Source organism: Oxyura jamaicensis, chromosome 5 (assembly GCF_011077185.1).
Source record: "Oxyura jamaicensis isolate SHBP4307 breed ruddy duck chromosome 5, BPBGC_Ojam_1.0, whole genome shotgun sequence".
Lineage (NCBI taxonomy): Eukaryota > Metazoa > Chordata > Aves > Anseriformes > Anatidae > Oxyura > Oxyura jamaicensis.
The window spans coordinates 7,395,359-7,410,340 of record NC_048897.1 but is presented as its reverse complement, the minus strand read 5'-3'; the positions used below and the strand labels follow the sequence as shown (position 1 = coordinate 7,410,340).

Genomic DNA, 14,982 nt, shown 5'->3' with positions numbered 1-14,982 from the left:
AAGAAGGCTATTTTTTCAAGAGAAGACAACAAAAAGGTGACTAAAGAGAGATCAGTGACCCCAACTTAGTGTAATCACAAACTATCTCACAGAAAGAAACAAGAAGACCATGGGGTTACCTATATGTGAGGCTTTTCCAGAGATGATGTGATTTTTGGTTTCAACCCTCATCTTCTGCTAAGTTTTTTAGATCCAAAATTCTCCTTACTCTACTCGGTCATGCAAATGAGTTTTACTTTATGGTCATAGCTTTCATCAAGTTAACATGCTAAATACACTCCCTTGCTTGGGATGATCCCTTATTTTAGGCAATCCATTGGACATACCACCATTGTAAGAAAATTAGATGTGAAAGAAAACAGGACAAATTTTGACTGATCTATTAGAAATTACAAAAAAAATAAAACAGATCTACTGTGGACTGAAACCATCAAAGTAAGTAATTTTTAAACTTTTTAAAAATGGTAAAATCCCTTACTGTTTGCTGTAGATCAGGTATTATAATTCGAATCACTAGAGTGTTGCTCTGACTGTCGTCCATTCTGCTGCTTGGCTTTTCTGCAGTTGCTCTAATTGTGTCATAAATAGTTTCTTCTTTGGAGCTGTCTGATTCAGATTCAACGGAATAGTCGGAAAAGCTTTGTGCCATTTCATCTTCGCTTGATGTTGGGCTACGAGGCATGTTCAAACTTTTTACCCTGCCAATACAAAGCAGAAAGAGAGAAAAGTATATATATCTAAAGTCTTAAAAATAAATCAGCTATGAGGTTTGTTTTTTTTCCTAGAAGTAATACACATTTCAGTAGTGAAGTCATAGGTTTCATCTTCCTTTTATTTCCTCTTGTAATTTATAGGGGTAGGCACAGTGCAATGGAAATAAATCTAGCTACCAGTTTACTACTAAAGAGGAAAAGGGGTAGGAGAAAGAGAAAAGAGAAATGAAAGAGAAAATAACCTTTCTTCCAGGCACTCTTGGCTTTCCAAAAGAAACCCTGCACCATCACCGTATTCTCTGTTAAACTGAAGTGTTGTAAACAGTAATTTTACAGTTTAAAAACAGTTACAGGTCAGCTAGACCTGACCTCAAAGCATATTTCTCCTAGTGTAACAAGACTTTTCAAGAAATTAATACAGCTGCTAAACTAACATCATCATTGAGAACTAACTAGAATTGAGAAACTGCACAGGTAAGGCTTCAATAAAAGTCAGTATTTGCAAATAGCAGAATCAACCAAAAATGAAATCCTATAGGAAGCTAGACAGATACAGGTGCTTCTTTGTAGTCTGTGGCTCATATAACACCCTTTATTATCTACACTACCAAAATCTTTCTATTATATATATTAAATACAGAGTCTAGTAATACCTTTTGATCTGTGGTATAGAATAGGCTAAAATGAAAGTAATGTTTAATTCTAAAGTAAGGATATTTGCATTCAGATGTAAATTGCATCACCTAAGTGCTCACAGTAAGAACAGCAGAACATTTTCCTTCTGGGGTTTTCCACTACAGCAGCAAAAGACCTTTTTTGTCCCACAAACTCAAAGCTTCTCCTGGAAATGAAAATTATTACTTCGTGGAACAATGGGGGAAAATTTATACTGGAAAGAAATAGAAAGATCATCATAAACTTTGTAGTGCTTGACAAGCACATACTTTTTCAGTTTTCAGAGGCAAGAAAAATGTAAACATTATTTTTCATATTTTCCATAAGAAACTTTCCAATAGAACTTCTCTGCTTTTTAATAAAGAAAAAATCCGCAGTTAAAAGAAAAAATACCAACCAGTTCCACTGTTGGCCCCCATTAAAGTGGCATTAAAGCAAAAGTAAAACACAGAAGAGAAAACTGACTTTGCCAAGGTCACTCATATGCCAGGTCATTGTACCAAGATCTCCAAATGTATGCTTTGTACAATGGTCTCACAGTCAGATCCCCAAAAGTAAAGAGAGCCAAACAGCAGCAAGGACTAGGAGAACACTTCGTAGTACTGTGTCTCACTGTTCAGTTTGAGTCAACTAAATATCACAACCACGTTACTCACTCCTCTTCAATGACCGGTCATTTATACTGATAGGCTTACAAACCAGGCATAAAAGACAACAACTAATTCAGCAAATTCTAATTTTAAGCTGTCCCTATGCAGGGGCCAGTGCCTGCACCAGAGCACAGGCAGTGGCAAGGCAGGCCTAGAGCTTGAGGTCAAAGTCAAGCATTTCCAAAGCACATCACATGCCCACATCATCAAGTAGTATTGTTATTTCTGGTGAAGGACAATTCCAGTATTATTACCCTCAGCTATAATTACTAATGAAGACAAAAACAGTGCATTCAAAAATCTGAAAGCATGCCAGTTCACAGCAGCTTAATGCAAGGCTCTGTTTACAAAAGAAAACTCTTGAGGGAGTATTTCATCATCTTACTGCTTCACTGAACTGTAGATTAATGCTGCTCTCCAAAGCACCTCAAGTCAATAAACAGCCTAAACATCTCAATGGCTTCCTTATTTATCTACCAATGCTGAATCACACAAAACCAAAATATAGTAGGTTGATACACAGTATTTTAAGAGCATAAGACATACAGGCCACTGAGCGCGAGGAAGAAGACACAAGGAACATCACACAGTTTGTCTCTCCCTAAAGCCATCTGAAAGCATAATATATTTCAGGGCAATGGTTTCAACAACTTTGACAAAGAGCAGTAAACTGCAATTATACAGCATAGAATTAGAGAGAGGGGAAAAAAAAAAAAAAAAAAAAAAATCTTCCCAAGGCTTTGGCAAGTGGATTTTCAGGCGAGTACCCAGAAATATCTCATGTTGGAATAACTAAGGGAAATTACCAGGTGAAAAACCATCTCCCATATACTTCTTGGATAAGCATCAGCAATGTGTAAGTCACCTTATTTTCTGCAATACAGACCAAAAAAATGTACAAGCAACCACAGAAAGGATAATGAAAGACTATCTAGAACAGCAAAAAGAACAGAACTTATGCCCCACCAGCACTACCAAGAAACAGATCATTTAAATGCTTTTTTTAAACAAGACAATCTGACCACTGGAGACACTAAACCAGTGTGCAGGGCAGATCCTGCCAGGATGCAGAGATCAAACATGCCTCTCTTAAATCTCAATCTACACACACACACCTTAGGCAACTTGGTTATTTGGCTCTTACTTTGCACGGAAACAGAATATGCTGTCATTTGTTAACCAGAGATGCTCACTGTTATTGCTCCCACAGGGAACACGTTATCTTGTAGGAGCTGTTTCAGGTTTTTCCCAGTGATATATCAAAAACTTTTCCACAACCAAAACCATAAACTGAGGATAAGCAAGGCATGTTGTTTGGCTTACCTATATTTTTACTGCAGAAGAAAATACAGCAGCACAGGCTCCTATTTCCCAGTTGGCAGAATGTTATTTATTGGTTCAAAACGATGTTACACAGATAAAATACAGATTAGTTTTTAATAATACAATTGTTTGGGTTTCCTTCTTTCCATTTTTTTTAAACATAGCAGACCTTTGGTTCCTATAGTTAAGCTGATTGTTTTTTATAGTGCTATGATACATCAGTATGCTAAGCGGAGAGAAGTTTCTCACTAAATGAAAACAGATTTCCAAAGATCTTTGGAAAACAGTAAGAGTACACAAGTTATCAAAAGGGAAGAAATTCAGCTCACAGAGCTCTATGTATCTGAATGGTGTGCTCCAGTGAGTTCAAACTGATACAGGAGGAAAAACCAAGAGCAGTGACAAACCTGTCCATTTTTTGGAGCCTTATGGCTAGTAAGTGTTGTATGGACAGAATGTATTAAATACATATCCTAAAATTTATGCTCAATTTTCCTAAATACTATAAACTAAATATTTACTAAAGAGCTTAAAATACCTTTAATATGCACAAATATTGGACATGGTATCTTAAATAAACATAGTTATATTATTATAAGATACTCAATACACATCCTTGGTACAAAACCATGTCTTAAAACTTCACCTTAATGAAGGCTACATGTGATTTTGTTTATCCAAAAAATTAACAAGCTCTCCCATCTAGTTCTGTAGTGGTAAACTGGAGCAAAACCAAATATACAGGTACAAAAACCTACTTAAAAAGACGTCTCATATAAGGTCCTCTCCCTATTGTATCAGCACTGACAAATGAGGTGAACGTGGGTGCTTGTCGAGTTTCCATGGACCAAACCCAGCAGTCCTCCATCTGACAGCCACCCAAAGCTGGCAGCTCAGCACAGAGACCCCGATCCTCTGGGGCACTCCTCCAGTGATCACTTCTGCAAGAGCTTCTCTCTCAAGAGAGAGAGTGGCACAAAGGCAGAGGTTCCCCACTGCAGCACACCCAGACCCTGCCCAGCCCAGCGGGGCGCTGGGGTCCCCACCACGTCCATCCACGCTGGTGCTGCAGAGAGCAGAAGGATAGGGCAGCTGCGGCCCATGCTCCCTCTGGGTTTCTGCAGAGGGAAAGACTAGCATATGGCAAGACAGAAGGACATACACCCCTAACACAGAAGCTAAATTTTCATATGGAAGTCACAATAATGGACATTTAAGGATTCAAAACTTCCTTCCCTGACCTGTGAGATTTTGGTTCTGCTGCCATGTGAATGAAGGCTAGGGTCTACACGAGTGCCCACTACAGACTAATCAAAACAGCTATTAGTTCTCCTCTCCCTCAAACATGGCTGAGGCACACGCATTAAATATCTTGCCCAAGGCCACCAAGGATACATCTCAGAGCAAGGTTTCAAATTCAAGGGCCGCTGTCTCTCAGTCTCGATAAGAACAATCTATTTTTATATAAACATTCACTTGCACAATAGCAGCCCTGTTGCCTTCAGGGAGAAACCCTCTAGGCATCTATTGTCAGACGAGTTAAAAATGTACCTGTGGGAATATCCCAGACACAGAGTAGGCATTGTTATAGGCTGAGTAATACCATTAACCAGACTGTGAGAAAATTCTGCTGTTATAATAACAGTAACTGCTAGAAAGAGGCATTTAATAATTAACTGTGAAGAAATACTATTCAGAAAAGGGATTTCCATCTGTGTAAAATCTGCCAGCTCCTAACACTCGGATTCTCTGGATTTATTCAGGATTACACACATATGAGAGCAAGAACCAGCTCTCCAAGCTACTAAATTAAAATGCAAAAGAAGATCAAGCATTGCCTTTTCTAATTTTATTAATACTAAAACAAAAATGAATTTCGGATGGAACTGGAGACGGGTGCAAACACACTGCCCTGTGCATGTCATGCCTCTCTATGGCTGTGCAGAAAGGACTGCGGAAAGCAAAATCTGATGGGCAGACAGATTCCAGTGGTCAGTTTGATCGATTCAAACTCTACTTTGTGCTGCTGCTTAAAGCTGTTGTTAACCAGCATCGTATCCCAAAGAAGCACTCCAGGTTAAAGACCAGCCTTTTGTTTCTGGAGGTTAGCTTCAACATCCATTACATCCCTGAGCTGGATCACTATGCAAATATTTGTATAAGCAGTGGGAAGAAGATGGCAGATGGCCAGAAGCAAATAGCCAGGGCATAAGAAGGGCAGAAACAACTTTTTCCAAAGGCAGTATTAATGTTGCCAGCATGAAGTGAATCTGAGACACTACTGCCTATGTGACGAGAAAGAGATCTATGTAAATATGACAAGCTGATTCATGCCAATGAAAACCTCTTCATTATTAGCACCAAAATATAACTCAGAACAGAATAGCTTACTGAAACCCACTGATACAAAAATCATCCAGGAAAATGCAAAAACCTAAAATAATACCTCTGCACGGAGAAAACCAAAATGTACATAAGGAATGCACGGAGAAAACCAAAATGTACATAAGGAATGCTAACCAGCTCAGAGTAAAATCCCAGGGAAGATGAGGCCCTTGCAGCTTCCCCTGTTCTCCCAAGCCCACAAGACCAGGAGGGAGTTTTGGTGTTGATGCGACACCATGTGAAGCTTTGATGGTCAGGCTCCAGTCCTGGGGGTCTTCAGCAAAAGAGGCAGCCCATTCTCCAAGGGAACACCTCCTGGTCCAATTTGATTTAGAAGTATAGCTGTAGCTTAGGAGACTGAAAAATAGAGGACGAGGACGTGCATCGAGGCTCTAAGAAAGTTAATCTATGATGCCACAGTTCTCTTGATCCACCTCTGTAAAATGGGACAAATGGTTCTTAATTCTTCTGTAAAGCAATTTTACTGTGTAGGAGAAAACACTAGAAACCCAAATTTCCTGCATTCTATAAAAAAAAAAAAAAAATCCCCCTGCAAGGTAATTACCTAAAAATTTTAATCATACAATATTTTGCTATTCACACCCCTGTAATTATAATTTCCTTCCCTTTATATTTCCTTCTCTTAAATTTGCCTTGGTTGCACTGTCTGGGAATGCATTTTTTATCTCTCTGTTAAATAACTGAAACTCCCAAATAAATATTTTACAAAATGTGTGCTGAGTACTCATGTACCAGATCACCAAGCAAAATTACTCTTTAATTCTCTCTGAAGCCATTGTTTCTCATCCCAGTATCTCTTACCCTCAGATTTAAATATTGATTTGAAGTCAGTACTGAAAATCAATGGCCATACCCATTTGTCATCACCAGCACCCACTGGAAGATTCTCCTTGCTCCCCTGTTTCAGGGCTGCCTTATGCAGTCTTTGATTTCTCTGCTAGGTAAGCTGCACAGGTGACAGAGACAAAGTGTTTTGCAGCAGTGATCGAGTGTGACACTTTTTTTCCCCTTCATTAAAAAAAAAAAAAAAATAGAGAGAGAAACAGTGAAGTAATTGTTGAACAAGTTCCTTATTCTGAGGCAGGTTGTTATCCCTTGTTCATGTATATTTGTGCAATGCAGACATGCCAAGAAGAGGCTAAGCCCCATTAACTTCTGGTATTTAGAGTTCTAAGTACCAACATCATATGATTAAAGAGGGTCTTAAGATCAAACTGCAAGAATGTAATTTGTTCTTTTTACAGATGTACTTCACCATTAGCACTCCTAAAACATATAAAATCTGCAGATTTAACCTATTTCTACAAATATAGGGTAGTTTTCTGAAAGTTTCTTTAGCTTCCAAGCACCTTTTTGTCCAAATATAAAATTCTTCTCCATCTGTTTTACTTAGTATTTATTTTATTTATAAACTAGTCAGATGGTCAAAGTATCTTTATGGAAAGGCTGAACTTCAATCAGGCAGATGCAAAAAGAGATTTTGGAGAAGGACAGATACAAAGAATACAGCAGATAAGTGACTTATTGTGTTGAATGAGCAAGTCTGGGAGAGAGGCTGTTATGGAAAAAGCTTAAAAATGTTTGAAGTAGAAGCAACTTTTCAACTTGAGAAAACAGAACCTGTTGAGGAGGAGAGAAGAAGAGGGAAAGGAGAAGATCCAAGCATATTACTAGGGGAAACACAGCAAGTATTTATAAATGTTAACCACAGTGAAGTTTACAGAAAAGGGCAACTCCCATTGGCAATACAATATCTTAAGTGTCTTCTGTTGAGCACCTGCAAGGTTTCCAGTGCAAACCTATCTGACCTTTATTTAAAGGTCACCACTCCAGACAAGGAATTACAGCCAGCCCCTTGAGCCCCAAGGCAGGTAGCTTCTAGGCTCTCTTCATTTCTACTGTTATTTTTAATATGGCCTCTGCTTTTGTACATGTACTAGAACATTTATTTTCCAACAAACCGATTAACAAACAACAGTATTCCTATGGATGCTGTATTTTACCTAGGATGAAATCATAATGCATTTTGAAGCATTAAGTAAATGACTGGACCCCAAAGTGATTGAGTACGCTTATTTGTAAAAACAACTTTCAGTCTGAAAATTCATCTGCTCAGGGTGTATTAATCCAGAATTCTAAGATACTTTAGGTAGATGTTAAACAGAACAAAAGCTAAGTAAGTAGCAAGTAAGTAACTAATTCAAATAGGACAAAAACAAAACAAAACAAAACAAACAAACAAACAACAGACTAAAGCAAAGCAAATTACCCCTGAAACCAAAGCTCACCAGCATACCAAATCTGCCCTGAACTCATAAATTCAAATAAATACCCCTTTCTAAGCAGCTAGCATTGGATTCTGGAAGTCTGTCATATAATCTTTATACTGTTGATCTTGTTTTGAGTAAAATATAGACACGGTAACCCTCTGAGAGCCTTTTTAAGCAATTTCATACCTTGCATGGGGAATTAATAATGTATGTAAACCTGCCGAAGTCAACAGATTTACTTTAGGAATGGCTGCACCGAGATGTGACACCTACATGCATTCATAAGAAAAACAACAGTCCGGATAAGTTATAAGATCCAACATGAAACATGGAAAAGTCTATCCAGTTCTCGATCCAATAAAGCTTTTCTTCATAATATGACAATAAAGATATAAATATTAACTTTCATTAAGCATACTCATGTATAGTACCTGGAAATTTCAAAGTTGCAAATTTCAGCAATGAAAACAATGTATTTCCCCATTCAGTTATTCAAAAAGAGAATGATACAAACTGAGTAAGTAGTTATGAACTGTTCTCTTTAAGCAATGTGCATGTATTACACCGCTTCAATTTTAAAAGGTCATTATCTATTCATAAAAGATGGATATAATGCTTGTTTTGGTTTTCCCAGAAGTTTTCCTTACCTCAACTGTAGGCTTGCAGAGAAAGCAATTTTATCTTCTAGCCTTTCTGTTTCCAGCATCTACTTGTACTTGACTATGTAAATATCACAAAGATTATAATACATTGGAAGGGAAAGGACATAAGAGAATTTTAACAGACTTACAACAAGAACTGGAAAAAAAAAAAAATCAAAGCTTGTTGAAGGTATGCACTTCTGGTGCACCTCCCTGGTGGATAAAGCAGCTTGGCTGCTTGTTAATTTGCATTTTATGCTTATCAATTTACTTTCCTTTTTATCAGTAAAAGAAACATTTTTGTGAGAGCATTTAATTATTTTTTGTATCTGAATGAACATAGAAGCACTGTTGCTGTCTTGTTATGTAGATTAGATCAGGTCCTGAGAGTAGGCAGACTCTTCTATCTACAAATGAGTTAGTTTGTTATGAACGGTTTTTTTTTTTATGAAGATCTACCTGAATTTTCTTCAGGTATGATCCTGATGGAGTGCTAATACGCTACTGTAATGGATTTGCTGTGTTGCCAAAAATAGTCTCATTGCATACATTATTTTGGTCAAAGAAATAAGAGCCAATTAAAAAAGCAAAGCTTCAAGTAGATGGTTTATTTTTCCTACAGAATGAGATGGTATCTTTGAGAGATGGCTGAAAAAACTAAAGTACCCTTTCTTGTTGTGCTTGTTTTTTTTTTTTTTTTTTCTTATTTACTTTCAACAAATTCATTACTATTTCAATACACTAGGAGACACCCCTTGAAGCTTGCAGAGGACACCAGCTACCCGATGTCTGCAGCAATATGTGAGGTGGTCCTTGGGGGCGTAGACCTCAGGCTTTCCAGAGCCTGTTACCCCAGGGCAGTCCCATGCCAAAGTGCCCTGTAGTTGGAGATTTGAAACACTGGGCTTTTGTTCCAACCTTCCCCAAAATACAAGTTCTGAAATACAGGTATCCTCCAATAAATAAATATATATATTTTCCTTTTATATCGATATGCTTAAGTAGAGCAGATGAATGCAAGCTGTTAAATGCAGAGACATTTCATCAGTCAGTTTCCTTTGTAGTTGGGTTTCATTTGGATTACTAATACCACAGTGCAGAAGCCTCAGATCAGGAGCAGTTGTACAAACACAGGTCAAGTTGTACAAATGCAGGTCAAGAATTCTATGATTCTAAGTTGTGACTTGTTTCTTACCAGCACTGACGAGTATACTGGCAGTAATAGGAGGCAATACATAAGGCAAATAAGCTTCTAGTTCAGTTGCTGCCTTGTAGAGCCAAGCGGAAGTAAGCCCTGGCCTCAGTTAAGATCATGAAATCAACATGATAGAGAGCAGGGAAGAAAGGCAGAAGGAACCACCTGGCTTTTATAAACTTAATTTCTTTTCCTAACCAAGAGGGAAACAACAAACGAACAGTGACCCAGAAAGGATGTGCACACTGTACAACCAGGGTAGGTGACCAGCCTGTGGTTTAGCCAGCCTCCAGTGTAAGCAAAGCCATGTGCTGTGTCCTCACTCTCTCTGCACCCATCTGTGCAAGTCTGCAGCAAATATCCCTGCGTCCCAGTGGCAGATGGTCTCCAGCTTCTCTACTCCAAATTGCAGAAAAACTTACCTGATTTTTTTCAAAGGAAATTTTAAAAGAGGAACTCTGATGATCTTATCTGCATCTTGCCTGCTTATTATCCACCCCCAAGGTAAGCGTAACTTGGGCTTTAACCTGTACTCCAGCCTGTACAAGCAAGCCTGAGTTCATAGTGGAATTAATATTTTTTTTAGGATTGTGTATGTGAGTGACAATAGTGATGGCAGATTGGGAAAAAATATTTGCATGCTCAGAAAGGTTAAATGGTCTGCCAAGATGATCCAGGTAGCACAGTAATTCTGTAGAAAAACTGAGAAATAAGTTATTCTCTTGACCTTTGAAATTTTGATTCAACTCAAAGTAAAGATAAGAGATTAACTTTTTTGATTAACAATCAAAACACAATGAAAAGAACCAGTTTTCCTCACAGACTATCAACACAACTATTGCCTTCGGTAATCAGCTCAAGAAAAAAAAGATCACTTCTTAGGCAAGAAGAAAAGAGAATGAGATGAGTGTTTTAACTAGTGTGCAGAAGCAGGGAAACAAAAATACATATAAAGGATAATAAAGTTTAAAAATACATAAGGATTCATAAATAATTTTTTGAGCCTTCATTCCCTAAATGCCAGGTGTAGTTTGAAACTTAATATTAAATATAAATAGCATGCCAAATCACCCTGGATAACAGCTTACAATACTTTGATTTGGAGATTCTTCTCCACTCCAGGAGAAATCCCATAAACATCTCCAACCAAGAACTACAAACTCTTCACATCAAAGTACCACAACTGTTCAGCATCCTATACCTTTGTTATTCTGAGGTGTCCCTATCTCAATGCAGAACCAAAACAAATATCAGACACTTGAGTTTCTTGGTTTCTAGTCAAGAAACCTGCTCACAGCTGATGCAGCTGTGAGATCTCAGGCTGCTCATGGTGTTAACTACATTTGCCTTTAATACCACCTCCAAGGATGGAGAATGTGTAACCTCCCTGAGCAACCTCCCTGCCCCTGCCTGACTGTCCTCGTGGGGAAAAAGATTTTCCTCATACCCAGTATGAACTTGTTTCAACTTATTGCCTTCTGTCTCTTGTCCTCCTGCCATTCATCACTGTACAGAACCTGGCTCTATCATCTCTGTAACCTCCCTGGAGGTCTAGGCCAGCTGATGCTCCATCTCCCCAAAGCTATCACTTCTCCTGCTGGTCACATCTAGATTTTGGCCCCACTCCCCTCACAGAAAATCCTCTTTAAAATAGGATCATTCCTCTATGCATTTCAATATCACTAACACAAAATCACCGATTTTGTTTTTAGCTAGGAGGTGAAGATGTCTTTTCATCTTAGTTTTACGTAAATGCACAGTTAATGTATATTCTCAAATATTCTGCAGTCTTTTTTACTTCTGTATTGTTCAAAGTAGGGGGCAAAAACAGAGGAAAATATTTGCTTCCCCTGTGCAGTCTCAAAGCATTCCTGCAGCAGCACACTGTTCTTTTAAAAAAAAAAAAAAAAGGAAAAAAAAAAAAAGGAAAAAAAGAAAAAAGAAATACTGATTCATAAAATAAGGTCATTTTGCCCTGTTAGTGGTGTATGTAACAAAGCCATGACCAAACCATTACAAAAACTTGACCTTACTAAGGAAGGCAAGGCCAGGACTAAGTTTAGAAACAATACTGGCAACCGTGCCAGATGTATGGACAGCTTGGTCTTACTGAGGTCAGCTGCAAAATACAGCACTTGCATCTCTATTTTGTCTTTAAATAGAGCTGTAATAGTTAAAATACAACCGGAAGATTAACAACTAGGCTTAGTTCTATAACCCCCCAAAATTCTGCAAGTTTCCAAGCAATCATATGATTTGTAATCAGGATGGTTACACATATTAGCACACTGTGAAATATATGTACAAAGTTTTTTCAACTGTACCAATGCATGTTGGCTGTTAAACCTACTATCAGTAATATGTTCCTTTCTTGTGCTTTTTAAGGGGACATCAAAGTTCAAATGATCGTTGACCGAACAATTCAATCTATAACTTACAACAGAGATCCAAGTAAATTTCATCATCACCAAAGGAAATTCTTGATTTGTTTACAACACGTACAGTGATTTCTTTAGAGTTTGATTTCCACCTGTTTGTGTAAGTCTCTAATTCAGTCACAGGTAATGTACATCCTAAAACGAGGCTGTTAGAAAACTAGAAATACTTTAAACAGATTTATTTATAATTGACTAGATTTTGTGTTGATTGTACTCCTGTAAGACCTGATTAAGTGAATTCATTACCATTTATAATTTTCTGATGGCATACTTTGGAGATTCCAGCCAGGGAAATTATCACAGTCTAATCAAGAAATGCAAACTGAATATAAAAGCATTTTTAAATAATCTTGATTGAATTATGATATAAAATATTCCTAATAAAAATCTGTCTTGAATTCCAGGCATACAACTGTCAGTTTCTGCCATTAAGTAACTACTTAGTAAAAGTTCTTACTAAATTCTCTGTAAGCATCGAGCAGCTGATGGTGTAGGATTTCACAGTCCTTTGTGATGGCTACCTGCATGGGACTGCCTTTCTCCAGGAATGAGGAGCAGTGATGTACAGGAATATAATGCTTGAAAGAACTATTTATCTATAAAACCAGGGGCTGGCACGACCCTGAGACACAGTCTTTATTTTATTCTATGTCTTTCTATTTTGCTGCTCAAATACTCCCACGTGTATTGCTAATCTTAACAATTTCCACGCAAAGCTCATTTCCTAACACTGCTCTTGATGCTGTCAGAGCTACCTATTCCTGCACCTCATTATAAGAGAAGAACAACGTCTAGGCAGCTCTGCTTACCGTGTAATGCAGCTGTGCAGGGAAGGAAATAATTAAGCCCATCATGTGAACCAAATCCTTCAGGACATTCCTATTAACGAGATCTACTGAACCCCTCTCTGCCTTGCTGCTTGCAGAAATGAACAAGGCAGAGACAGAGTGCAAAAAGCCCTCCTCTTCAGCATTAATATAAAGCTATGAAAACAGAAACATATTTTGTTCAATTCACATTTTTAAAGGAAATGAGCATTAAAAAGAGATTTGCCGTTAGCTTTTATGCCTACTTCATGATCTCCCAGGGATTTTATTCAATCTGCCTTCCAGTGTTTTCACTCCTAGCTGCCTCATCTCAAAACTTTTCCCCAGGCCTAGACTCCTCTTCCCCAAACTGTTTCTCAGCCACATATTGTAAATGACCGTTTCTGCCCCTTTCATGGTACTGGAAGCATATCAATTTAATTTCTTTCCAATGTGCTTTCATCTTCATGATTTTGACATGCCTCCAGTCCCTCTCTTGGGTTAAGAATGCCACTAGCTCCTCATTCTTTTTCTCAGGAGATTTCAGGCTGTATGCTCGCTTTCACTGTTAACTATACAAAAATAAATAAATAAATAAATAAATAAATAATAAATAAAACTTTAAGATAACCACAGAATTGGATACTGGAAGTTCCCCTTCACTAACAAGTCAGAGCACGTAAAGCATAGAGGAGTGTTTACAGCCTGTACCAAACATCACTGTCACTGTTGGCTCTCGCGGTGAAACAGCGTGCTCAGTCATGAATGTCTGCTTTTCACATCTGCAGTGACTGTGACTGCTATGAATATAAATGGGAAAGAAAGACATTAAATAAATAAATAAATAAATAAAAAGACTGACAAGGTAAGCAAAAGCCTTACCCATCACATCAGTAGTTTGAATGTGTTGATGTCTTGCAGTGTTAATACATTATCAAAGCTAAATTTGAGTAACTGCTGTTCTTTATGCTTCAGACTTATTTGAAAGGTAGTTCAGTTGTACACTGATGATGTCTATTTCCCACAAACAGCTTAGTAGCACTGAGCAAATAATTTAAAAATTGAGGGATTTTAGCTTATTTTCCCATTTTTAGAATTGATCCAAAATATTTCCTCTTACCCTCACACTTTCTTGATTCTGCAGACTACTCAAACATATACATCCCTCATCAAGGTGTAACAGTATGGGCTCTGAAGGATTATTTTGATCATGCCATAGACTAATGACCAACTTGACACTTGAAAAACTCCATAACTAGAAATTTACTCACACGTTCTAGTCAATAAAAATTATTCTCATCAACTCAACACATTGCCAAATAAAATTCTTTAATTCTGTATTAGCGCACTTGTTTTTGTTCAATTTCCTTTGTCTTCTAATTGGCATTAGCACTCATTGTTGATATTGGCACTAGCCACAGAAGCAAATAGCCAATGATAAATACCTGATAAGCTATTTTTTTTCCTTGTGCTGGCCTTGAGGTACACACCATTATATTTTAAACTTTCTCTCCTTTTTCCATTTCTACAGACTCCTCCTCCAATCTGAAAGTGTCACCCTGCAGTTTACAGCAATCCCTTGCACACTTTTTACATAATTTTAATGTTTTCAGTCTCCTTCTGTTGCTCATCCAAAGGTACTGCTAGGACTGTCTGTCAGTGTGAAACCACCGCACTATCTTATCTTTGATATGCGGTCATAATGTGCATTAACACAGACACCTGCAGCATCAATGTGAGAAAAGGCCCCTTCACTTTTCTCTCATCACAGAGAAAATGAGGTTTTTAGTTTTCAGCTCATACAGAAGTATCAGGCTTTACCAAAGGAAACCTAATTTTAAATCATTGTAGTTTTTGATCATTTT

The 14,982-nt window shown here is 37.7% G+C and overlaps 1 protein-coding gene across 3 annotated transcripts in view; it reads right to left on the bottom strand.

Annotated features, from left to right (window-relative positions):
* SHANK2 (SH3 and multiple ankyrin repeat domains 2) overlaps window positions 1-14,982 on the bottom strand; it is a 347,164-nt gene that overhangs the window by 306,279 nt on the left and 25,903 nt on the right. For all 3 annotated transcript variants that reach the window (XM_035326921.1, XM_035326922.1, XM_035326923.1), the window contains exon 4: window positions 479-698. In XM_035326921.1, the coding sequence (XP_035182812.1) occupies window positions 479-698 (220 nt within the window). The remainder of the gene's footprint in view (window positions 1-478; window positions 699-14,982) is intronic.